The sequence below is a fragment of the Euwallacea fornicatus genome, chromosome 39 (genome assembly GCF_040115645.1).
Source record: "Euwallacea fornicatus isolate EFF26 chromosome 39, ASM4011564v1, whole genome shotgun sequence".
NCBI lineage: Eukaryota > Metazoa > Arthropoda > Insecta > Coleoptera > Curculionidae > Euwallacea > Euwallacea fornicatus.
This window is the reverse complement of record NC_089579.1, coordinates 1,005,162-1,029,376: the sequence shown is the minus strand read 5'-3', so window position 1 is coordinate 1,029,376 and position 24,215 is coordinate 1,005,162. Positions and strand designations below refer to the sequence as shown.

Sequence of the window (24,215 nt, the reverse complement as noted above, 5' to 3'; positions counted from 1 at the left end):
CGCCGTAATTACAAAAACAGAATTAGAACCGGGGACGCCTTCGATGGGTTCTTAATTTTCATCTAAGCTCGGTCTTGAACCGTGGCATTGGACGTTAAAACTTGGAGATGTCCATTTGTCCATATACAGACCTTTACCTCCGTGAATAGAATTCAATTTCCCAAACCGGTGCGCTCGTAGTTTAATTGCGAAGGACCGAATCATCTATGGACAGGCAAGATTCATGTTAAATTCAACTAATGGGGTACTCGCAATGCGTCGGTCGACTTGACCCATTTATCTAGCGAGATCTGAAGGAGTGATAAGCTTAAAATTACTCTGTATATCATTTATTACTTAGAAGTACAAAAAAAAAGTCGATAATAACGTAACTTTTGGTTTCGTTCATGCCCGACGAGTGTCGGATAAAACCCTGACGATGCATCCCACTCCGGCAACGTTGTAAACCTTCTCGTGCCACACTAGCAAATGTCCGCTGCTCCCTTCGGAAGGGTTTTCAAAACCCTTGTAGACATACTTCATTAGTACGTCCAGCTGCTCTTCTTCGAGGGAACCGACTGCCTCCTCTATTTGTGAGGGTTTAATTGATAGCAGCACGCGGAGCGTCAGGTTTAGAGCGTTTTCCTGCAAAGGACAATGTCTATTCTTTACGGCTTTTCCAGAAAGCTACTCGGGTTGACTCGAGGACGAGCCAATTCTGAGATGTTCAGGTTCAAAGTACACCGATCTGAGCCGTTCGAAAAGTAGCCCGAGCAACTTTCTGGTCGCCATGGAGAACCTCCTCGCGCGCAGCAGAGGCGCTCTAATGCGTTTGTTGGACGAAAGTGTTGAATGCAAAGTTGGGCACACGAGTGTTTTCCTGGTCGCACAGAGCGTCAAAGCGATTAGAGGAATGATGAACCTTGAGCGAGAGAAAAACGCAACGGAGCCAAATCTCCTGAGAGTCAACGGAATATCGGAAATTCTATCACGAAAGCTCCGCTGCAACAGTGACTGAGAGGTTCCGAAGAGAAGGCGCGGGGCCCATCGAGTGGACGGGACGTCGGAATGCAGCGGTGCTTGCTCGGAGCGTTTCAGGCCGCACAGAGTCAAAACGCCTAACAGATCTCAGATGCCTTTTTTACATTTCCGATGCTGAGCAGGTGTTGCGCAACAATCTTTCTGTGCTACGCAGATCTCCATTCCTCTCCAGGTTAACAACTTTCGGAAGAATGGAGAGTGTTAGCACCAAGGAGCATAAAGCCCCCCCTATAACCGAAACCACCCGGGCACAAATCGTGAACGAGACACACATAATTTGAGTTGAGTCACTTTGAGAGCTTTCACGGTGAGCGCTCGAACGGCCGCAGCGAGGAGGTGCTAAGTCTGAATTTAGTGATATTCCCCCGCTTGAAGTTACGAGGAAACTTCATACTCTTGGTAGGAAGGGCACTAGCCCTGATAAGGTGCCTTCTTAGGAATTGTGGAGCTCACGGCCAGGCTTCATTAAGCCTACCAGAGGCTCTTGATGAAAAAGCTGTCGGCTTTTGGTAATGGGACGGCGCACATCGACTAGAATGAATCATGGCTAGAAAAAAGGACGTAAGTATGCCTCGGGCCTCATGTTTCTTAACGTGAACGGCGATACAAACGAATTTAAAGCTTGTAAATGCCTATTTGCGACGCGATAAATTCCACGGCGGACCGCCGAGCTGCTCAGAGCGATTCGACCACCTTTCTCAAATGGTGCGACCTACAGGGTGTCTCATTAACAATTTACCCTCATCTAATTTCTTTATTTCTGACATTGGGAAAAAAGGTCCGCACGCGGGGACCCCTCTTCGTTTTAGGGGTAGAACTTGAAAATGGCCTCACCGCCCTCATCCTACACGCGACACGGATTTCTTTAGTTCAAGGGAGGTATTTAAAATTGACCGTTTTCGAGTTATTCCGGAAAATTTGGAAAAGTGGAAATTTCGCAATCGGATTTTTTGGGCGAACGGGGCCCCTAATAATATACGTTTTTTGAAGAAAAATCAATGTTTGAGAGCGTCGTCATTAACGTTTAGCCTTGACTCGCGAAAAGGGCCAATTTTCTGGGACTCGGGACCGGCTAGGTTTGGGTCCGTATTAAAACACACTGCGGCTCTTTGCATTCGAGACGCGAGCGCGTCGAGACAATTGGGGCACTCCATTTGAAACAGACAAGTTATTAACGTTTGAAATGACGCAAATTGGGAGGCGCATCTCGATTTTCCTGGAAGACTTCCTCAGATACGTCGAGACGTACTTAATTAGGTCCTCTCTTAGCCCCAAAGGGCCGATGCCGAAAATCACGGCGGTTAAGGGGCAACGCCGAGATCTTGCAGCCGTCGAAATGAAAAATTTTCCGGAATAACTCAAAAAAGGTAAATTTAAGAGATGGAAGCGCCTTAGGTAAACTGACCTTAAAGAGAAATCCAAAAGTGTCTAAAAATTGGGAGTTTCACCTAAGGTAAGGGAGTTTGCGTTGCTGGCGAGAATGAATCCTGCAGAGGTGGGCAACGAGACCGTTCTCAATTTCTACCAGCAGAACGAAGAGAAGTCTCCGCTCGAGTCGTTTTTCTACTGTTAAAAATGAGGAAATTAGCTGGGAATAGATCTTGTAGAGGAACCCTCCGTATTGTATTCACACCTCTCGCAAACGTATCATTCCTCTGAAAATCAGTATTTAATCAGTATATTCCTATGCAAACCTGTAGTTACATAAAATAAGATGGTGCGAATGCTGAACCTTCTGGCGCGTATTTATGCTGAATTTGATCATCTTTAAGCTATTAGGTTGTGTACAATAGGTAGCCTTGAATACATTTGTGTATATAAGATATGAGATTGCAACGCGTATACAAACCCCATTGGAGCGTTCCATGTAATCTAACATGGTATTATTTGGCGGTTTTATTTGCTCGACTAAATAGATAGCTAAAATAAGCTTTGAGTTTGAAAATCCCCCCTATCATCGTAAATTAATTAAATCAGCTGTAGTAGTCGTTTTACCTACCTTGATCTGCTGATTCTTTGATCCTAACGGTGCATTTATTAGTACTACCTTCAGCGCATCTATGAGCTTTCCTGTGATCTTTAGTTAAGAAAATGTATGTTAAAAGTGACGGGCAAAATGCAATAACAATTTTACTAAAAAAGCATTTCAAATGAATGTGAAAATTACAAATTACTTACATCAAATCGTCTAACGCAACTTTTCAGTAACAAATCCAATACTTTAAATAGGAACATACTTACGTTTCACGTTGGAGATTTAACAAACAAGTAATAAGATAGGAACAATGGGAGGTTGAACTTGGAGCTTAAATAGAAAGAACAATACGTTTAACAAATAAATACGTTTAATAAATTCATTTAGTTCACATCGCTGATGATGAATTCAATTTTAAAGTGCTGCCTTGCACCGTAACGATGATGCATATGCCTTGATGAGTCTTTCTATGGCTCTGTTTCCACAAGAGAGAAAACCAATTTTGGTTTGCCCGAAACAATACAAAATTCACTCAGGATAGTGTGCACATTTCCGATGGCAGTAAATCAGTTTTCCCTTCGATTTTCCTCTCTTATTAAATCAACGTCCGTTGAAACGATCATATCATACTCAAATTCAAAATGCTTTTTTCCACACATTATGCTCAACCGTTAAAAAGGTCAGAAAAGACGGGATTAAAATGAATATGAAGGAGGTAAACACGTGAAACGGAAATTTGCCAGCAAATCTGGTCTGCATATATTCCATGAATCACCACAAAAGGTGAGGCAGAGAATGATTTGCAAAGCCAGACAAAGAGAGACCGCTACTTCGAGGGTTAATGCTCCAAACAACATTCACCTACAGCTTTTACCCGAATGAGGAAGAATTTTTCAAAAAATTAGCTGTCGCGTCTTATACCTGCGGTAAAATTAAATAAGAAATTTCTTTTCTGTGGAAGCAACTTTTACTGAGGAATTTTGATCTTTAAAGTGATAAAATTACAACACAGAAATTTGTGATGCAAATCGAATTCTGCCAGTAAAGCATTCAGCAGATTTTACAGTTAATCTATACACGGTATTACAGGAAGAGAGGGTCAAAGCTTCAAAAAGTTAGCTGCGAAGCTCATTGTATAAGTTGCCATTGAGCAGTACGAGGAAATGAGGAGATTTAGATTTTCCTAATTTTTAGACAGCAACGTTGGGTTTAAAATGGCCCAACAAACACTATCATACTTTATAAAAAATTTAATGTGGATTTGTAAAATGTAGCTACATTTGTGTTTTGAACGGCAGGAAGTGTGGAAATAGCCAGTTCAAATAAAAAAGCCAAGTTTTCCACATAATTTACTAAAATGCCTAGATCTCAAAAGACTCAGGCTAAGGCGCTCTGTCTGACTACATTTAACTACATCTTAGATTCACCCTCAACCTAAGACCTTTTCTTCCTGAAACATCTTGTATAGACACAGACAGGGTGATACACCAGGTACATGTAGGGAGCCTGATAACATCATGAATTTGTTGAATATATTTTCTTCTGCAGTTAATTATCAAGGAGATATTGATTTCTGAAGTTAGCTTGTAAATTTCCACGAAATGGCATATTTCAGTAATTTGTCATCATTACTCAACCAAAATTTGGAATATACATAGTTCATTCTCATCAACATCTTCAATTGGTAGAAATATGAAATTGCATAATAAGGATTGGATTAGGGAAAAGGCAGTCTATCAAAGTTAGGATTTTTTAATGAGTAAAGTAACTAAAAAAGGATTAATACCATTCACTATTAAAAATGTTGTTCTAAAACTTTTAATCTTAATGAAAATTTCTTGATTCTTTAAGGGATTTAGCAATAAGTAGAGATATAAAAATGATATCATGCAGTTTTTATTTGGAATTCTCTTTAAATACAAATAACAAATACGATTTGGTGCTATTTCCCAAAAATTCGATTTTATTAACAAAGATAAGATTTTCAAGGACAGGAGCAGAATTTAATTTGATATTAATCCTATACTTATTAGCTACTACTAAATTTAAAAAATTCCAACATTTTTATACTTTATTTTAACCCTAATCCAACTCTTACTGAGCGTCTATTGATTTCTCATTTCTACTGTTTAAAGATGTTAATAAGAACAAAACATGTTCCACATTTGATTGTGTGGTGATGAAATTACCAAAATATGCTGTTTTTTAGAAAGTTACAAGCCAAATTCAGAGACTCATGTCTCCTCAACTATTAACAGGTAGAAAGCAAAGTTCAAATCATCATATTTTGAGGTCCCCTACGTGTACCCACCCTGTGTCAGTTTCATAACAGCTTACCCAGTATATATTTGTTATTCAGTCATTCCAGCATAATATTGCCGTTAATTCTCATGTTTTACTTAATTTCTATACTTCCCTGCTTTATTTTGTAACTCAATATGCTCAATTTAATTCTTTATCTATTTATTGTAATCATTTATAATCAGCAAAATCTTATTACTTACTTTATGCTAATTGTAAGTACTTCTTTATGCTAAAACTCATTTCCCACAGAAAATAAACCTTTTATTCAACCAATTTTGCCCCTGCGAAAGTATTGGTTCAAAGAAGGTCACGTTATGGCAAATATATTTCTCGATAATAGGGAAAAGGTTAAGGAACTGTAAATCGGGCTTCACATTTAATTTTTTTTAATTGATGCAGATGCTTTGGTGGAATTTGGTGCAAAGCATAATAAAAACAAAATAAAATGAACTATTCTCTGTAGGAACAAACCGCATTGACTGAAGTAAAAGGATATTTTTGCAGTAGATTCTTAACTTCATTCTCATCTGGTCCATGGGGCCCCACTTGGTCAACTTCATCCTCCTTGTAATTATCTTCGCAGTACTGGTCGACGTCAATTTTTCGGAAGGCCGAACTCGAGGTGTTTTTCGCCATCTACGCTTTTAATTAAAATGTTTGAATAATAAAGAAAATCGACGAATAACGTAGAAACTTGCAAAAAGACAACACCCATAAAGTGAGGTTAAAGTTCTTACTTTAATTAAGAGGAGTAGGGATGGGAATGGGAATCATAAGGATGACATCGATATTTGGAGTAGTGCGTTCTCTTACTACTCTATTGACTCCGACATGTCAAAGCTGACAGTAATGAAACAGCTGACGTTTTATATTTCTGTATTTTTGTACTTTTGCTTGACGTAGTAAACTCTAATAAACAGACATAACGGCAAGAAGTGAATAAATATGTATTTTCAAAAAACTTACTTAGGTACAACTAAAAACTTAAAAAATAGGATAAACTTGAAAACCGAGATTAGAATAAACTTATAGCGTTTTCGCGTTACTGTGGCCCTATCGCGCATTAAGAAATCTGTTCACTTCGAAAATGATCTACGACGTCAGATGTCAGACTTCGATCAACGTCATTCGATTCTCAAACAATCAAATTCAAATCGAGAATCTGGGAAGAATTCAAACATAATTGGAAACTGTAAAGAGTATTAAATTCATGATTGAAGCCTACACCACTAACATCGCTATGTAAAAATGATTCAATCAATCCAGACCGTTCGAAACCATATTTCAGAGTAATTTCTCAGAAACTCAGAAGTGATGCTCGAACTACGAGCGAATGATCTTTTAAAATCGAACACGGGAATCAGCTTGAAAACATATCGAGTGGTCAAAAATTGCTTGAAAGCGGTAATTCGAAAAAGCTGTTAAATTAAATACATGATAATATGAAAATCTATTCAAAACTCTCAGAATTGGGGCAATGAAACACTGTCTTAATAGATTTCTCAACTGCTTCGAAACTGAAATCGCTGAAACATGAAATGTTGATAAGAATGTGCTATAAAAAGATAAATAAACCGAAAATACATACGCCCAGGAATTATCAGTTGATTTCGTTTTCTGCAATATACCAAATTCTTCCAATTTAGTCAAGAGGAAAGTCATATCGTCTCCCGTTGCACATTTAATCTCTTCAGGAATAATTTTATTGACATGTAAACCGAAGAGTGTGATCCTAAATCAAAGAAGAAAGTGTTGGATACTAAATAAAGAGTATAGAAGAATATCAGAGCGATTCTTTCAATCGTTCTTGAAGAACGTTTAGTTCCATTGAGTTTGGGACATCCTGCATAGTTATTATAACAAAGGCCAATGGAATATCTGACTCCGTTTAACACTTACCGTAACTTCATAAGCTTTTTCAATGACGACAAGGGAACATGTTTCCTATTGTCCGAACAACAAAAACACAAAAACTTGTCCTTTTTTATATCCTCTTCTTTGAGATAACCGTGACAAGCTAAGTGCACTCTGGAGAAACAGTGCGAGCATCGGATTTGGCTAAACTGCTTCGGTAAACTCCATTCGCATAAGCATTGAATCCCGTCTTCGCTGGAACTCAACGAAATCGCTTCTGAAGCAGAGAAATTACTCAGTGGCCAAAAACTCGTCCGTATCGATTAAATTTTTTTTTTGGTTTGTGACAAAAACCGTTTTTCTAATATTCGCAAATATTCTACATTTAATTTAGGAAAACGTTGCAGTTAAGGATATTTTAACAATGAATCTGTTACTTGTATCGACTTTTCTTTGTTTTGCGATACAGGCTGTTAGACCACAAAAATACCTAATGGTGCAGAACAATAAAAATATAATACAGATCCGTTTTAAACTGTGATAAGTGGAAATTAATTGTTCTTTGAAATTGCTCCAACAGTATTTTGTGAAATTTGACCCCATAAAATATTTGACTATGACTACGTGTGAAAAGTGAACGTACTATTCGAATGTTCACTTTAAATATTTAACTAACAAAAAAATAATTAAAATCAGTCAAAAACTCCAGATTTTGCCTAAATGGTAAGCCCCAACCCAGAGGCACTGTATGTCTTACCTGCACTACAAATTGTATCAAACCAAGTTTCTGTGGAACAGGAGGTCGGGTTTGAAATTTTGGCTTTCTTTGAGGGTGGTTTTTCATTATCTAATTGTTAAAGGAAAAAAATATCACTAAATATTTCAAGGTGAAATTTTTTCATACCTTCATTTTCTCGTTTTGGTATTTTAAGTTCAATTACATTTTTCTTAGGCTCTTCTTGGACGCTCTCAACAAAGGAAATGGGCGTAGTTGCACGGGAGATAAGGAACTAAATTTATTAAGAATAACTGTTAACACATCGAAATTACCGTTTAATATTAATCGTTTAATGAAGAAACCTTTACATTTTTTCCTCTTCCATAACTACTGATTTTGTGAAATCCAGTATCCACATTGCCCAAGGATACACATTGCGAAAATGCAATATCTCTCAATTGGCCCTTTGAAGCTTCAAAGAACGGCGGTTCGTATTCTTGCGGAGTTTCTGCGAATATGAAACCAATTTCTATAGATCCCTCTTAGGTGAAAATAATAAAAACCTTCGTTGTACAGCAGATCAAACTCTATTTTCACCTCATTCTCGTTCAATAGTTTGCCCGGTAAATTAGCTAGCGCTTCAAGAAATTCAATAGTCGCATTTTTCGCTTCAGAAGTACGCCTACTGGCTTTGGCGTCCTTCTTGTTGTATTTCACTTTAAGAGTGTACATTTCTAAGAGTTCGTCACTATTTTTATGAATCAAATGCATCCTTACTTCCTTCAACTATAAATATAAAGCAAATAATTGATGTTCAAAAAATTGCGACTTTTTTAATCCTCTCAAATCACTTACATAATCCTTTTGCAAAGCATCAACTATTCCTTGTCCGGCAGATTTATACACCTTGATGAAGGAATTCTCAGAATCCTTCTTGAAAACATAATAAGGGCTCGGGTAGGATCTCAGTACAAATTCATCGCGAGCGATGTTGATCCTTCGATACATGATATTTAACAGCGATATTTTCACTAGTCGGTTCACATATATCTTTGATAACTGATAAGTTTGTATTGATTCCTTTATATTAACTGCTTTCAACGCCTGTAAAAATATTACGAGACAAGAAGTAAGAAAAGAAGCTTTATAATTGTAGATGCGGAGAAAGAAACGTGGGCTTTTAAATAGATGATCATAATGAGCGAGAAAAGTGAACATTGTCGAGTTAAAATTCAAAATTATTCAGTATGTCAAATGGGGTAAAAATAATAAAATAAAATTTCTGATAACTCGTAAATACATTGATAAATATGGTTGAAAATTTAATCGTTTTTTGTACTCCTATATGCAAACACGCAAGCCAAAAATTATTTAAATAAAACCATTTTTACGAGGTATTCTCTTTTCTACGTCACGTATAGATTGCAGTAATGATTTACTTATTACGTTATAAGATTTTTGAACTTGCCACTAAAGTCGGAGGAACGGTTTAATCTTTGGTTTATACCTAGTAAATTTGTTTGCCTTTTTACTGCAATGCAAACATTACAATATTTTTTGAAACCAAAGTACTTTGAAAGACAATTAACTTAATGTCCCATTTTAATCAGTATTGTTACATAAAAACATTAATTACATATTAATGTTCCTATTCATCTTCATTTTTGCCTTAACTGATCGATCCGATTCGGAATATTCAGGAGGTACACGCATAAGTGTATTGCAGTTTCCAAAGTATTCACGATTGCTGAGTTGAAAATAATACGCAAAACATTAACGTGATTCTGTTTCTCCGTGTACATAATCCATGCGTAGCCCTGCTGGCCCGAATAAGTGATTTCTCTAAGTGCAACACGCTCAGGGGTGTAGCCCAATACTGGCATTTGATGTCGCGAAGAGCGAATAGTCCAAAATTAATGTAAATATAAGGTGTTATTGGGTTCAATAAAGAGAACTCAGCCATGTGCAATGCACTTCAGGTTCATGTCATTCCCCCAAAAAAGCTCACTCAACGATATTCAAGAAACTGGTTTCCGCCCATAGGCAGGATCGGATATTTTTACCCGCTAAAAACTTAACGTGCTCGAGCTTTTCACCCTCCGATTTCTTGCTTTCTTTGTTCAAAAACTGCAGTTCCCTGACCGGCCATTTTTGTTTCGTTTTTGACCACTATAGCAACCTTTGTTTATACTCACAAAACTTAGATCCGCCTTGGCGGAACATGTTTTTGTTCCCATTGGTCAAACCAGTGTCTTCACTTTACCACACTTAATAACTTATAATAACTAAATAATATAAATTCAAAGGGGAATATAATTTAATATACTTAATCGAGTGTTGTGACACATAACAAAACAAAATGGTTTGGCATTAAAACAAATGAAACTTGAACAGACGCAGATTCGGCATTTAAATAAGAAACGAGCCATGTGATTGGTCAGTGCAATCGCGGCTCACTTGATGTCATTTATCTCGTCCGATTCGATCGGATACCTGCTCAAAAACTGTAGATGTAGATTTATTAATGAACTATTAATGCAATAGGTATTTTCACTATTCATCCATGAAATAATTTATTAATTGAATTAGTTACGTGCATATGTATAACGATGAGATGTAAAATTCCAATACTTCATCGCAAATGATTTGAGTGGACATCAGCAAAAACAAATGAACAGGCTGACGCCAGAGTTATCAGGTGAGTCTTTTGTTATTTCAAATATTCATCAATAATTTTCCAATCTTTGCCAGAAAGAACTAATATAACTCAAAAGCTTTATTCCTGATTGATAAGAGATTAAGTTTGATTTTTTTTCGTTTAAAACTTCGTTAGCTGCACACAAAATGCAATTGTCTGTCACCGTGGTAATTCCATAAATTTCCTAGAGTTTGGGAAATTTCCCTGGCAGTGGCATTGCTAATTGACGGCAACTGCAAGAAAATTCTAGTTGCATAATTCCTAAATTTAACGAATCACCGTACTCAAATTATTTAGAATGGTCGCAAGCGGCAAGTTCCCAAGAACGTTAGTCAATAATAGCGCAAGTTGCATTCTTTTTGACATTTTTAGATTTGAAGGGTAGGCAACAAAGAATACAAAGTCTTTTAGTTGCCTGTTAGTAACGCTTTAAATTTATCATGCATTTTAAAATTTACGGAGTAAACAAATCCTTGATCCAGATCATAAAGCAAACTCTCTAATATGATTGCTTATGTTTTCTTTTATTCTGATTATGAAGATAGTTCATCCAGTGTTGAATCAGACATTTCAAAATATGTCTTCGCTGATTAGCTGCTCTAATTGTATATCCAACAAATTCTTACCAATCGGAGGTTTTTACATGTATTTTTGGTTGCCTCGATTTACAGTTACTCTCATACATTTTCGTATATAAATTTCTTAAACTAGAATTTGTCATTTATTGAATAAAACCTTTTATAAACGAATAAAACATTTTAAAATGAAATCACTTGATATCCATGCAAGAAAAACATAAAAATTATTATCGTTGCGAGTTAGACTGCTCATAGTAAAGTCAGATGGTAGATCCTTTCGTCACTTTTTTGGGGGTTTAGTTCTGATTTCGGTGGTTCAGAGCGGAGGAACCAACCACTGAAGGGGATGGATCCTGCTATAAGCATCTATGCTACACTAGAGGATTAATATACTGAGATTTTCGTTGAAGAAATTAACCTGTAATGAAGTGAACCTGTGGTTCAAGTCAGCGCAACTGTAGACAGAAAATTGTTTCAAAGGGTTTAGGGCCTGGACAATTCCAAATGATACAGTAAACTGTATACGATGAATGTCCAAATATTGAGTTTAAAATTGAAAAACTTTAAAATGGCGAAGGAGCCTTGTGAGTTTTTGATTTCTGAATATTGTATTTCATTATAATTATTCAGAATATGCATGCACGTTTACACAGGGTGCTCCACTAAAAATTAGACACTTCAAATAACTAGTTTATTATCCAATTTATAAAAATTCATTAAGGCATGTTAATTATAATTTTGAAAGGAAATCTGCAGATCTTGCTCAATTATACTTCTTATGATAAATTTCAGCCAATCTTCGTTTTTCTTGAAGAGTATAAACAATTTTGAAAAATTCATTTGCATATGAGATTCGACACGAATAAGATTGGAACTAATGAAAATCAAAGATCAGAAATATTTATTAGCAAAAACTACCAGTAGACTTTTGATTGTAAAGCAATGCCATCTCACAGCAAATAAGTAATTTCTTTGCTATTCATTTCCTAGTACGTAAATAAAATATAGATAAAAAAAAGTTAATAACAATCAATTTTAATAATCGAAACAAATATTTTTACAAATTCAATTAAAGCTTAGCTCAATAGTTGTCGAAAAAACTATACTAGTTTATCTTTTAATTAAGTCATGGGAAATGGCAATTCACAATTCTACATAAGTCTGTAAAATAAGTAGTAAAGGGGAACACAGAGTAACAGTCACGATCAGTAAATATTTGCAGTCGTCTATAAATCTAAAGCACAATATTAAATTTTAGCTTGAAATCTTATCCCTATCTTTCTTAACCTTAATAATACTAGCGAACATACGAACACGTCTTTGCAGACAGTGATTCAGCCAGATATCACAGGTGTTGTTTCGTTTTCCTTAAGATATAATTCAAGTTTAAAATACTTTAAATTAATGTGAAAAAAATTATAGCGAATTTTAAGATGCTACAAGGTCCATAGAAAAGAATGGAAAAACCTGTAAACCGTTAACATATTCTAAATTGTAGTAATATATGCGTCGGTTTTTATAACGTAAGTGTCATAACATGTCGACAGAACTTCTCTGGGTTCGTTGGAAAGATTGAGGAGCGTTCGCCACCTCTCAGTTTACACTTGATGACGGCTCGTTTGCATACAGGGTGTTAAGAAAAGATTGTAAAATATTTGAAGAGGTAATAGAATGAACCAAAATAATCAAAAAAGTCTTAATAAACATGGGTCCACAAAGTAACGGTTTCGGAGATATGGAAGGTTATTCTTTTTTGAAAAACTTATTTCTAATTACTTATTACTTATTTATTATCTACAAATAACAAAAAAAGCCTCTAACAAAAACAAAAAAATATGGTTACATAAGGTGTTCAAAGTGTCCTCCTTCCATTTCCAAGCAGGCCCAACATCTTTGTCTGAAGGATATTCGAACCCTTTCTAAAACTCCCTTGTTGTCTCGGATTTATTAGCATTTTTGATTAATTCGTAGCTGCAGCTCCTTGAAGTTATTTATAGGAGTACCATAGACCAATGTTTTCAAATATCCCCAAAAAAAGAAATCTCGAGGGTTGAAATCAGGCGATCTTGCAGGCCATAATACAGGTCCGCCCCTTCCTACCTATCTGCGTGGAAAAGTTTGGTCTAAATACTGCTGCTGAAAAATAAGCTGGAACACCATTATGCTAAAACCACATTTGTTGCCTTTGGTCTAAAAGAATGTCGTCAAAAAGGTCACCCATTGTGTTTTGTAGAAAGTTGAAGTAAACAGCGCCTGTTAATCGGGTTGGTAAAACAACAGGACTTAGAAACCTGTCGCCTAGAATAATCATCCAAATGTTTAATGAAAAACGTGTCTGATGTCCAGATTCCATTAGAGCATAGGGATTTTCGTTGGCCCAAATATGAGTATTGTGAAAATTAACAACTCCGTTTCGCGTGAATCCGGCCTCATCAGTAAAAAGAATGTTGGCAAGAAAACGGGGATTTTCAGCATCACTGCGTAGAAACTAGCGGCAAAAAAACCAAACATGCTCGATGATCAAGTGAATTTAAGGCCTGTACTCGTTGTATATGGTATGGATAAAGCAGCTGCTCGTAGAGGGTTTTCTAAACAAGAGGAACACTAATTCCCACCGCAGCTGATATTCTTCGCACACTCGTTCCTGGATTATGCTCTATTCGTGATAAAAATTTTTCTACTCTAGTAGATATTGACCTTGATCTTCCGGATAAATAACATTGTTTGTTCAATGAACCGGGATCATGCAATCTTTAATAAATTGTTCAAAATATAGGATGACAGGGAATCTGGCGATTTGGATAAATTTCAGCATAAAGACGCCACGCTTTGGTGGCAATGCCATTAGCACGATTATACATGAAATGCATGTCGGCTAGTTCTGTGTTAGAGTAAACAGGCATAGCAAATGAAAACTTGTACACAGACAACAATCAAATATTTAAAGCTTAGATCATGATAAGAAAATGTAAATTTTTGCGATATAAAAAAATTGAATAGGAAAATAATAATTTTTGTTTGTTTATAAATAAATAAGTTGTTAAAAAAAGAATAACCTTCCATATCTCCGAAACCGTTACTTTGTGAACCCATGTTTATTAAGACTTTTTTGCTTATTTTGGTTCCTACTATTACCTCTTTAAATATTTTACAATCTTTTTTTAACACCCTGTATAATTCAATATATATTTTATACCTGGATAGGATGATAAGAAAAAAATATTTTATAAAATACGCCCGCCATTCCCCCGAGTTTCCCTACATACTATACATATCCGATAATTATTATGTCCCTAAAATTAGTTAGGAATCTAAATTACGCAAAAAATTCATTTTTTGCTATCGTGATTCAAAAAAGTCGTATATTGTTACAAAAAGTGAAAGTAACCGAAAAACACAAAAATACTACTTAGAAATACTGATTCAATCACAATCCGCTATTAAGAACGACAAAAACAATATTTCCTAAAATCAGGAAAATCCTTTTCGACACACCACGCCTGCTCCCTGTACATGTTAATCCTACTAATATCTGACATTTTCACCTGCAGAAAATCGCCCTCTTTAACATGCTCTACGGAAGCCTCAAATATGGAATCTCCAGGAATCATAGAAACTTTGGTCTGATACAAATCAGTCTTAACTTTCAATTTGGCAGAAAGGTCGGCCACGAAACCGTCGATATCAGCATTTTGTCTGAATCTGAGTAGATTCTGATTAGGGGTCAGTTTCGTTATCCAGAATATGCGGGAAATATTTATTGGTGAACAAATGTCTCTGTGCACAGCTGTAAAGTTATTTATGGTGTCCACTAGAGCGGATGCAATGCGGCTTGTTAAAGGATGTGTCAAGTTGATGGCTTGCCAGTCTAAACAGGCGCACCAGTGGGGCTCTATGTAAGCATGAGAACACGATCTTTGAGATGGAATCTGCATAAGAAACGTAAATGGGTGTTTATGGAACTTATAAAATTGAAACCTACCTGTGAAAATAGAGAGACGCCTCGCTGAGTAATATCAGCATAAGGAATATATGAAAAGTCCAAAATATGTTGAAGCGTTGTGTGAACATCAAATGGGGTTGTCAGCATATCCCTGTTAGTTTTTATATTTAAATATTCGGCCGGATATTTCAATTTGAACCAACTTGGGAAAGTGAAAGAGAAAAATGGTAGACGTTCTTCCTGTTTTCCTTGAACCGTATTCCGAACAGCTGCAAATCTATTTATCTTTGTTAACAGACTATATATCAATTTGTGTTATTATTTATACCTATGTCCATGGTCTGCCATCACAATCAAAATAGTATTATTTAAAGCTCCAGATAAATCCAACTCTTTTATAAAGTTTGCAGTATCGTTATCAGCCACACCAATCAAGTTATAGTCATCATGGGAGAGTTCGCCATGAAACGCGAATAGAAATTTGGGTTTGGTTCTATAGACACTAAAAAACTAAGGACCAAACAGATTATTTGACCAAAATTGATTCAAATGAAGACTCACGTCTTTGATTGCGTTTAGAATAATCTGATGTCTTGGTGAGTCCCCAGTACACAATTTGGGCCATTTACTTTGTTCACCTAGGTTGGCCAGATAATAAGGCCGCATGTAATGGTCAGTGGGTACCTCCTAAATATTATAATTAATTCGGAAACAGTCTAATAGGGATAAATTACCTTGAAACCGTTAAGTCTGTACGTGAATGTCCCAATATTTGGAACATCTTCAAAGAATGCAGTTACATAACCTGCGGCTTTGTATTCGTTCCATATAAATGGGTATAAGTTTACAAATACAGTGTCTTTTACACGTTTTCTGGTATCTGGCAGTTCTAATTCTGTTTTTCCAGTTAGAAGAGGGATTAAAGCTTGAGGAGTGCCATCACCTACGATGTTATACCTAGAAATTGTTTTCTTATTTTTTATCTTTTGTTTGACTGACTCAATTTACCCTTCTAAAACAACGGAATCCAAATTCTTTGAAAGATATTCATATGTCTTTGGCAATTTCCTAATAAACGCGTTCCTAGATAAAGAATCATATCCAAATATTAAAACATTCATTTTTGCGGCAGTGCTTTTCATTTCTTCCCAATTAGATCTATCCCAGATACTATTTTCTAATCTTATGCCCGTCAATGTTCCCGACCACTTGTGCTCTGATGACTGACAAGAAGCCCTTACTACGTCACTTTTCTCTAGCTTATAGTATTCTGAAGAATAGGTTGTTTCCCCATCTGACAATTCGAAATCATTTATCCTAATTATGTCAGTAAAAGAGCATTTGATTGGGCCATATTTTTGCCTTGCTTCATCTTGAATGACACATTCTGAGCCCTAAATTTAGGTTTATTTTATGGTATATTCAGACATCTGCACAGTTGCAGCAATATGGTTGACAATTTTTAAATGCCCTTGTTTTATCATAACTTATGACATATTGCTGCAGTTAGTGTGCACCTTTTGGATGTCCAAATTCTCCAATGGAGTTTTGCTTGAAATTTGTTTTCTAATAGAAACTTACCTGACATTTTACCCAGTCTATGCCAGCCTTAGAGCAGTCTATTGGAGGAACACTTTTCACAAATTTCATTATTTCTGGATTATAAACATTAAGCTTCGGTTGTTTACAGGCTAACGTGCTGGCTTGTTCTTTAATGAGCAAATCAATTTTTTGACTACAAGAATAAATTGAAATAAAATAAAATAATCACTGAACTAATAGATAAATAATAAATAAACAAACAAAGAAGGAAGAAAGCGTACATTCATATGATTGATGGGATATTTTGAACTTAAAACTCTCTAAATGTAAGTGGGTGGGAACGAGTTAAGGGCTGGGCCAAATTATAGGTATGGGAGACATTCATTTGCAAATTAGTAAAAACGTTTCTTTCACGTAAATAAAGAGATTTTTTTGCCCTATTTGAGCCAATGATAGTTTTATATTGGAACTTTGGAATACGCAAATATTTCTATTATAAAGAAGGTCCAAATTCAAGGCTCACTATTGGAACATCGCAATTCGCGAGAGGTACACGTTCATTTAAATTGTGGCTAAATTGAACAATAGTATTCTCTTACTTGTTAATGTTAATTATACATCTGATTTTAATATGATACTTACAGTCTCTGCTTTCGATCAATGTCATTTATCAGATAATAACGGGGCCACAACAATAAAATAACGCTAGTTGCAGCCAAAAAAATGAAAAACAGGAGTTTTCTCTTGAATGTTAAAGTAAACATTCGTAAAACATACATGCTCCTTCTCTTATGTAATCTCACATAGTTACCCATCTATGATACATGCATGTTTGTTAATAGCGATGAGGGCATAGAGTGAGTTAGTTTAGTGCTTAATCACTGAAACGAAAGTTAAGATATTTTCAGTAATTTATGCCCCAATATATTTTACATTAAATCAGAAAACAAAAAGTTTTCCGGCAAAACTATTAGTTTATTCTATTTACTATCAGTTTCAGCAGTCAATCTGTCAACCCAATCTGGTGACTGTCAAAATCAGGTGGCATTGACAGATTTAACATATGTTCGAATTACTCGGATTCTACACCTATACACTTACACGAAGAGTAAAATAGTAACGACATTTTGATCTGAAGTATGTGAGCTTGCTTCATTTCCTTGAAAGTTGTTTGCAGATCGTAGGAATTCTTGAATTTAGCTTTTGTACGGAAAACCTTATAGACAGAGTGTCCCAAAATTTTCTATACACAACTTTATCACTGATTTCTGAAGTTGAAATTCGATTATTTGACACAATTTACTTTGGGGGTCCTTCTTGAGATATTAGCAGGTCAAGTTGTAAGGAACGTTGGATTTTTAATGTAAGTTATGTGATGTTTCGTTATTGTTCATGATTTGTCAGTCTTCGTACATCTTCATTCGGAAATTAGACAGGTAAACGCAAGTAATATAAGAATAATAAAACTGATAAAAATAAAGCTTAAACATTTGACGATGGTCGTCCACTAAAGCTCTAAACACAGTAGCTGCGTATGCATCTAAATTGATCATCAGTAGACGATAGAAAGTCGTTAATTTTTTAAATAGCACGTGATGTGCAGTAAACATGCGCCGCAAAATCGATTTTGACCTTTGACGACTCGTATCAACCAAAATGAGTTATTTTCGACCTATTGCAAAGGTTCAACAATATCCTTTTTTTTGGTTATGACGGTTACTAGTCAATAGCAACTGTCAACCAGCTAATATTTAATTTTTCTTTTTTGATAAAATGTAAATGATGCTGCAAATCTCCACCTTGACTTGAACCCGGATCTCTAGCATGTTAGCGGGATTTCGTTATTCAACAATTGGACATATGTATATGTCAAGGTGTGTTTTGATGACAAGACATTTGTTATATCATGATCTTGCGCACTACTCAAAGTATATATTTTTTGTCTCCCTTTAGTTGGTAAAGATGAAAAAGGATGTTGAGATAGTTGCTCGGATCAGTTTCACGAAAACCGACAAGTGCTTGAATCAGCCTATTGAGGTTACTGTCAAAATGGAGCTAAAATACCATTTTTTTTAAATAATTAGGTGAATCAAAATGTAGTACACTTATGCAAACTCTACGGAAAATACTTTTCAAAAACCGTAAACAATCTACAAAAAGTTAAGTAATTCACTACCTTGATTTACTAATCTTAAGCGCTGAAATTCATATCTGCATATCATTAGTTACTTAAGCATAAATTTGGTCAATATGATTGACATGAAGAACAGGAAAGATACTTTTGATGCTCGAATTTATTAACTCTTATCGTATACTCGATAAGATAGTAAAAAAATCTATACTCTTTCTGCCGACGCATTTATTATCACTGACCAACTACAGTCAAAATGTCCATAAGCCCAGAAGTAAGTTTCCAAGATCTTAAAAATCGTATGAAATTGATATCTGAAGCGGACCCTGAGCAGTACCACAACGACTTTTCATTAAAAAGGTATCTAAAAGCTTTCACCACTGCTGATAGCGCCTTCCAACAAATTCTCAAGACCAATAAATGGAAAAAAGATTATGGAGTTGCTGAATTGACTGCTGATCATCCAGTGGTGAAGAAGAACCTAGAAGCTAATAAAGCCAGGGTGCTGAAACATCGCGACATGCAGGGGAGGCCAGTAGTGTATATACCTGCCAAAAACCACAATATTAGTGATAGGGACATAGATGAATTAACAAAGTTTATTGTCTACTGTTTGGAAGATGCTTGCAAGCGATGTTTTGAAGAGGTGATAGATAATTTATGTATTGTGTTTGATTTGAAAGATTTCAGTCTCAATTGCATGGATTACCAATTTATAAAGAACTTAATATGGCTGCTAAGCAGGCATTATCCTGAAAGATTAGGGATATGTCTTATTATCAATGCACCCACAATATTTTCAGGATGTTGGCCCATAATTAAAGGATGGCTCAATGAGAAAACTGCACAGAAAGTCACATTTGTCACCACAGAAATAGAACTTTGCACGTATTTGATACCAGACATTTTACCTAGTGACATTTAAAAATATTGTATTTTGGTCCTAACTAATCCAATTATCATGGTTTTATTAATAACTATTTTTAATGAGTGTTTCCAGAGTGGCTGTTCACATTATTAACCATCTTTAAGATTTAATTATGCAGGTTTTTAATATCCGTTTGAAGTTGATAATGTTAAGAAGTACTTGTTGTTGTGGATTGTTAGGAGCTATGAAGTCTGCTTTTGGTTAAAAAAAAAAGGTCAGTTGTTTAAAAGTTTCAAAAGTTGACTTTCAGCTCAGCTGCTTAAGCTTTAAAACATTATGTTGTCTTTAGTACCATTTGAGGTATCACTTTAGGGCGTTTCCAAATGTCCAATTACATTTAATTCACTTTAAGAACATATATATCTTTTTGGGAGTGTTTCTTGTGTAAAATTGACATATTTAAAATAATCCTTTATATATCATAAAATGAAAAAATTGTATTAATTTAAAAATTAAATTTAACATGAAAATAATTTGAAATAATAATTTAAAAAATATACGATTTATTTCTCACTTTATTTTTATAGTAATTGTCATTATTGCCATTGAAATCCAAAACTTGTTCATGAAAATAGTTAATCAAAAAAGCAGATCTGTGGCTGTTTAGTCTGCAGGTCATATATGATTTAAAAATAGAAATAGGTTTGAATATTGGGAAAAAAAACAAAATTTATGCATATTAAAATTTATTATTTCAAAACGTAAAAGAAGGGGTTACAATTATGTGGTTGATCTTATATGATACAATCTTAGGATCTCCTCTGCAACCTCAGAAGGTGCCTGACTCACTGGATCCCTTCCCTCGAAAGTTTTCGGAAACGCTATAACATCACGAATACTGCTCGTATTTAAAAGCACAGCTAAAAGGCGATCAAGTCCTAATGCTATTCCCCCATGTGGGGGACAACCTGAGCCTAAAATTAAAAACGAACTATAAACAGAACGATCGAAATGCCTTTTAACGCATACCCAACATATCCACAATGTGTTGCAAAGTTTCCTTTTCAATTTTAAGTAACTTCAAAACCTTTTTTTGCAACATTGGATCATGAATACGAATGGAACCTCCTCCTACTTCATTTCCATTGAGGACTAAGTCGTAGGCCAAGGCTCGAACCTGTTAAAAGTTAAACCTGAACAATTTTTAGAGAGCTTCTTCTCTTCAGATACCTTTAACGGGTCCTCATCCAGCAGGTGCAAGTCATCGGAATGCGGTGCTGTAAAAGGATGATGAGCAGATTGGAATTCTCCACTTTCTGTGTTGGATTCGAACAGGGGAAAATCCACTACCCAGAGGAAGTGATTGCCGTTGTGCCTAATCCTGGTATTTGACTTTTCTTCCAGCAACTTTACATATTCAAGTCGTATTTTTCCCAATAAGTTTCTCTTTAAAAAATTATACCAATATTATATAATCTTATGTGTTTAGCAATGAACACTCACAGCATCATATTTATTCCCATAAGCGATAAACACTACTGAACCATCTTTTATACAATGCCTTGATAATATCTGATTTGACTCTTCAACTGAGAATATTTTCTGCATTTTACCAGGCCAATCCTCCCGCACTACTTTGCTTTGGATTAATTTCGCCCTAGGATACTGATTAGCAATTTTTCCTGTCTTTTCTTTGATAGATTTACTTAAAATGCACGCGTCTTGCAGGGTTTCAACGGTAAAATCTAGAAGATAGACACCAAAGTTGTTCTCACTGTTGAGTTTGCTGTTGCCCTTGAGAATGTCCGTGCAATTTTGTAACTGAAAGAGTCCTAAAATGTAATGTTTACAGAGGGACCCAAATATTTTTTGTGCTCTTTACCTTATAGGGGAAAGAAACATCAGGCTTGTCACTGCCATAAGTCTCTAATGCTTCTTCATAGGATATCCGTAGAAATTTTCTGGGGACTTCTCCAAATAGCTCAGGCAGTGAATAAAACAATAACTCCTCGATTAAATGTAAAACTTCTTCGACGCTTGTAAAAGACAGTTCTACATCTAATTGAGTGAATTCAGGCTGTCTATCTGATCTGCTGCCTTCATCTCGATAACACTTTGCTATTTGAAAATATCTATCCAAAGCCCCAGCCATTAGCATTTGTTTAAACTGTTGGGGGCTTTGCACTAGGGAATAAAATTTCCCTGGAAATCGCGTCGGTACTACAAACTCCTGGGCACCCTAAATTATGTTATAATAAGGAAAAATTATGATTTAATCGAAGATTCTCCACCTACTCCTGGAGTGGATTTAAACAACGTAGGAGTTTCAACGTCCACAAAATGATTAGCAATTAAGAACTCCCTCATTTTCATAAAAAGTTTTGATCTGATTCTTAAGTTCCTTTGCATCTGCCGAAATCTTATATCTAAGTATCTGTACTGCATTCTTAATGCTTCCTTTGCCATTTGGAATTCTCTTATACTAAATGGTAATACATTTCTTGCTTGGTTGATTACTTGTAATTCATCTACTTGTATCTACAAATTTACAAAGATTTTAGTTGTGCTCTTGCTTAGTTTGAACACAAATGTTCACCTCAATTTCTCCAGTTTTCTGTTTAACATTTATCATGTCTTTAGGACGCGCTGACACAGTGCCCTTAATTTTAATAATGCTCTCATAAGGGGTGCGTTCAATTGTATTCTGGATGTTTTTATGCTAAAACCCTATGTTGAAACTTATTTGCTTGTTTACTACTAATCATATTTACCTCATCATCAATTAGAAGTTGTGTTTCTCCATAACTATCCCTTAATACTACAAACTTATTCATTCTTTGGTATCCTAACCAGCCATATAGCACCACCTCACAGCCCACATGGTTAATGTTGAGTTCACCACATGTATGTGTTCTATTAGTGTATTTGTTAACACTGCACAGTGGTTTATCAGAAGAATCAGTGTTATTGTCTAATGGATACACTGATTTCTCAGGTTTCAAGGAAGTTAATGGTCGAGCTAATGAGTCTGCTGGTGGAAGATCCAAATGGATCTAAAAATTTTAAATAGCGAATAGATGTAAAATGTTAACAGAAAGTCATTATAAAATCATTAGTTAAATTTGGTTTAAAGCTGATTATACCAGTGAAGAAAATGTTGCTTAAAAAATTCGAAATTTAATGTCTCAGTTATCTCACTAAGGAAAGTTATGGACATATAAGGTAATTACAATTTATATTAATATGAACAAACCACCTTGAAATATTGTCGGCCAAATTTTACTTTTGGCCATAGATTTTGAAACTATCATTTTTTACATTTCCTTTAAAATTGGGAAAAATTGATTTATCAAGTTCGTACGTAAGGCTGACAATAAATTATTCTAAAGATTTTTGAAATCATATTTATAAGGCCTGAGACACCCTGTAGACTGGGTGTTACATGTGTTAAGTAAACAGAGATACTATGTGTGAATTACTGTATACAGTGTGAGGAGCCTTGAGGTTAATTAAAACCTCTCAGTTAAATTAGAGTTTCCTAGGGAAGCAGTACTGTAATGTGGTGGCAATTATAAAATGTGCCAGTGCATTTACGTTTTTGTAGTTGTGTGTAGTGTTGTAGTTTTTTAAGTAGAGGAAAAGGGTAGATTATTCATGAATTTTTGCACATCAAATTACCATGGAAATGTGTCTAAAATACCTTGAGGAGGTATGCGAAAATAGTTCAGTAATTTGTAAAGTATGATGTATACATTGTGTAACAGTATGCAAAATCATGTTTTACGTTAGAAAGTATTATTGACGCCGTATGATGGTCGCTATATTACAGCACCACTTTTCTAAGAAATGGTAATTTTATCCATTATAGAATTATCAGAATATATTAAACAGAAACGACATAAACATTTGGAATATGAGATAATAAGAAATCCTTTCTGCACAGACAAAATCTATTCCGTACTTACGTGTCTAACTTGAATTGGTGCTACTCCGTATAAACGAAGATATTTCAATTTATCAAATACAAATTTCCTTAAGAATTTGTTCATTTTTGTGAAAATTTAATTTGAAAATCAAAATTCAAATAAAAACGCAAATCTTAACCTCAAATCTCCTGTCAGGCTGACAGAGCACGGAACGAATCCGCACAGGTGTAGGTAGAACACTTAGAACAAATTAATAAGCTTTGAAAAAAACGAAAACAGCAATATATAAACTTAATACATTTTTTAACCATTAAAAATAATCGTCGAAGTAAAAACTTTTTAAAAATAAAGTTTTAGAGTTTTATCATTTTCATGCCTCGTCGTCTAAACCAATAGAGTTCCAGTTCTCGGTTCGATTTCGATTGTCATTTTTAATATATATTTTGTTTTTTGCGATGTGTAATCGTTTTTGTTGATTCGGTAAATAAATTTCCAGTTTGTTGCAAGGATATTCGTTCCGTTTGAAGATTTCGAAATGTCATACCCAGATATTGCCGAAAGTCAATTAATAATACGAACAAATTTGATAAAATGGCAATCGATATCGAATCGAAATTTCAAAAATCTGCCTGTGACACTTCGTGCACCAAGCGATGTG

The 24,215-nt window shown here is 35.2% G+C and overlaps 5 protein-coding genes across 6 annotated transcripts; 1 reads left to right on the top strand and 4 right to left on the bottom strand.

The window, feature by feature from the left end:
• Positions 1-313: 313 nt before the first annotated feature.
• Arpc5 (Actin-related protein 2/3 complex, subunit 5) lies at positions 314-6,042 on the bottom strand. The gene is made up of 3 exons (XM_066301420.1): positions 5,796-6,042; positions 3,020-3,092; positions 314-624 (listed from the first exon to the last, which is right to left on the bottom strand). Exons 1-3 carry the CDS (start codon positions 5,933-5,935, stop codon positions 385-387), a joined length of 453 nt encoding a protein of 150 aa, XP_066157517.1. The 5' UTR covers positions 5,936-6,042; the 3' UTR covers positions 314-384.
• A 187-nt stretch (positions 6,043-6,229) lies between these two features.
• Positions 6,230-11,701, bottom strand: LOC136349698 (uncharacterized). 2 transcript variants are annotated; one of them, XM_066301418.1, is made up of 9 exons: positions 11,566-11,701; positions 8,727-8,975; positions 8,435-8,657; positions 8,240-8,379; positions 8,058-8,163; positions 7,911-8,000; positions 7,199-7,430; positions 6,888-7,031; positions 6,230-6,825 (listed from the first exon to the last, which is right to left on the bottom strand). In XM_066301418.1, exons 2-9 carry the CDS (start codon positions 8,877-8,879, stop codon positions 6,750-6,752), a joined length of 1,164 nt encoding a protein of 387 aa, XP_066157515.1. In that variant the 5' UTR covers positions 8,880-8,975; positions 11,566-11,701; the 3' UTR covers positions 6,230-6,749. The 2 variants fall into 2 exon arrangements, with proteins under 2 accessions (XP_066157515.1, XP_066157514.1); XM_066301417.1 differs by lacking the exon at positions 11,566-11,701 and adding an exon at positions 10,067-10,350.
• Positions 11,702-12,434: 733 nt separating this feature from the next.
• Positions 12,435-17,626, bottom strand: LOC136349696 (uncharacterized). Its single transcript, XM_066301415.1, has 8 exons — positions 17,275-17,626; positions 16,672-16,825; positions 16,099-16,484; positions 15,825-16,047; positions 15,652-15,777; positions 15,419-15,600; positions 15,130-15,367; positions 12,435-15,076 (listed from the first exon to the last, which is right to left on the bottom strand). The coding sequence occupies exons 1-8, from the start codon at positions 17,445-17,447 to the stop codon at positions 14,588-14,590; spliced, it is 1,971 nt and encodes a 656-aa protein (XP_066157512.1). The 5' UTR covers positions 17,448-17,626; the 3' UTR covers positions 12,435-14,587.
• Positions 17,627-18,629: 1,003 nt separating this feature from the next.
• LOC136349700 (uncharacterized) lies at positions 18,630-20,209 on the top strand. Its single transcript, XM_066301419.1, has one exon. The coding sequence runs from the start codon at positions 19,020-19,022 to the stop codon at positions 19,686-19,688; it is 669 nt and encodes a 222-aa protein (XP_066157516.1). The 5' UTR covers positions 18,630-19,019; the 3' UTR covers positions 19,689-20,209.
• Positions 20,210-20,360: 151 nt separating this feature from the next.
• AspRS-m (aspartyl-tRNA synthetase, mitochondrial) lies at positions 20,361-23,778 on the bottom strand. The gene is made up of 9 exons (XM_066301416.1): positions 23,597-23,778; positions 22,403-22,684; positions 22,228-22,350; positions 21,927-22,169; positions 21,514-21,870; positions 21,135-21,452; positions 20,862-21,077; positions 20,661-20,808; positions 20,361-20,605 (listed from the first exon to the last, which is right to left on the bottom strand). Exons 1-9 carry the CDS (start codon positions 23,678-23,680, stop codon positions 20,412-20,414), a joined length of 1,965 nt encoding a protein of 654 aa, XP_066157513.1. The 5' UTR covers positions 23,681-23,778; the 3' UTR covers positions 20,361-20,411.
• Between the last annotated feature and the right edge of the window lie 437 nt (positions 23,779-24,215).

Excerpts from the sequence above, each read along its gene's own strand:
- LOC136349696 (XM_066301415.1), bottom strand. The coding sequence starts at position 17,447 with ATGGGTAACTATGTGAGATTACATAAGAGAAGGAGCATGTATGTTTTA. Across the intron at positions 16,485-16,671 it reads TAGACTGGGTAAAATGTCAG|GGCTCAGAATGTGTCATTCA; the intron begins GTAAGTTTCTAT and ends ACCTAAATTTAG. Across the intron at positions 15,368-15,418 it reads ATGGCAGACCATGGACATAG|ATTTGCAGCTGTTCGGAATA; the intron begins GTATAAATAATA and ends AAAGATAAATAG.
- AspRS-m (XM_066301416.1), bottom strand. The coding sequence starts at position 23,680 with ATGAACAAATTCTTAAGGAAATTTGTATTTGATAAATTGAAATATCTT. Across the intron at positions 22,351-22,402 it reads AACTTCTAATTGATGATGAG|CATAAAAACATCCAGAATAC; the intron begins GTAAATATGATT and ends ATAGGGTTTTAG. Across the intron at positions 20,809-20,861 it reads TGGATGAGGACCCGTTAAAG|GTTCGAGCCTTGGCCTACGA; the intron begins GTATCTGAAGAG and ends AACTTTTAACAG.
- Arpc5 (XM_066301420.1), bottom strand. The coding sequence starts at position 5,935 with ATGGCGAAAAACACCTCGAGTTCGGCCTTCCGAAAAATTGACGTCGAC. Across the intron at positions 3,093-5,795 it reads GTTAAGAATCTACTGCAAAA|AGGAAAGCTCATAGATGCGC; the intron begins ATATCCTTTTAC and ends ACTAAAGATCAC. Across the intron at positions 625-3,019 it reads CAAAGAATCAGCAGATCAAG|GAAAACGCTCTAAACCTGAC; the intron begins GTAGGTAAAACG and ends TGTCCTTTGCAG.
- LOC136349700 (XM_066301419.1), top strand. The coding sequence starts at position 19,020 with ATGTCCATAAGCCCAGAAGTAAGTTTCCAAGATCTTAAAAATCGTATG.
- LOC136349698 (XM_066301417.1), bottom strand. The coding sequence starts at position 10,108 with ATGGGAACAAAAACATGTTCCGCCAAGGCGGATCTAAGTTTT. Across the intron at positions 8,164-8,239 it reads GTTATGGAAGAGGAAAAAAT|TTCCTTATCTCCCGTGCAAC; the intron begins GTAAAGGTTTCT and ends TAATAAATTTAG. Across the intron at positions 6,826-6,887 it reads TCAACTGATAATTCCTGGGC|CGATTTCAGTTTCGAAGCAG; the intron begins GTATGTATTTTC and ends TTCATGTTTCAG.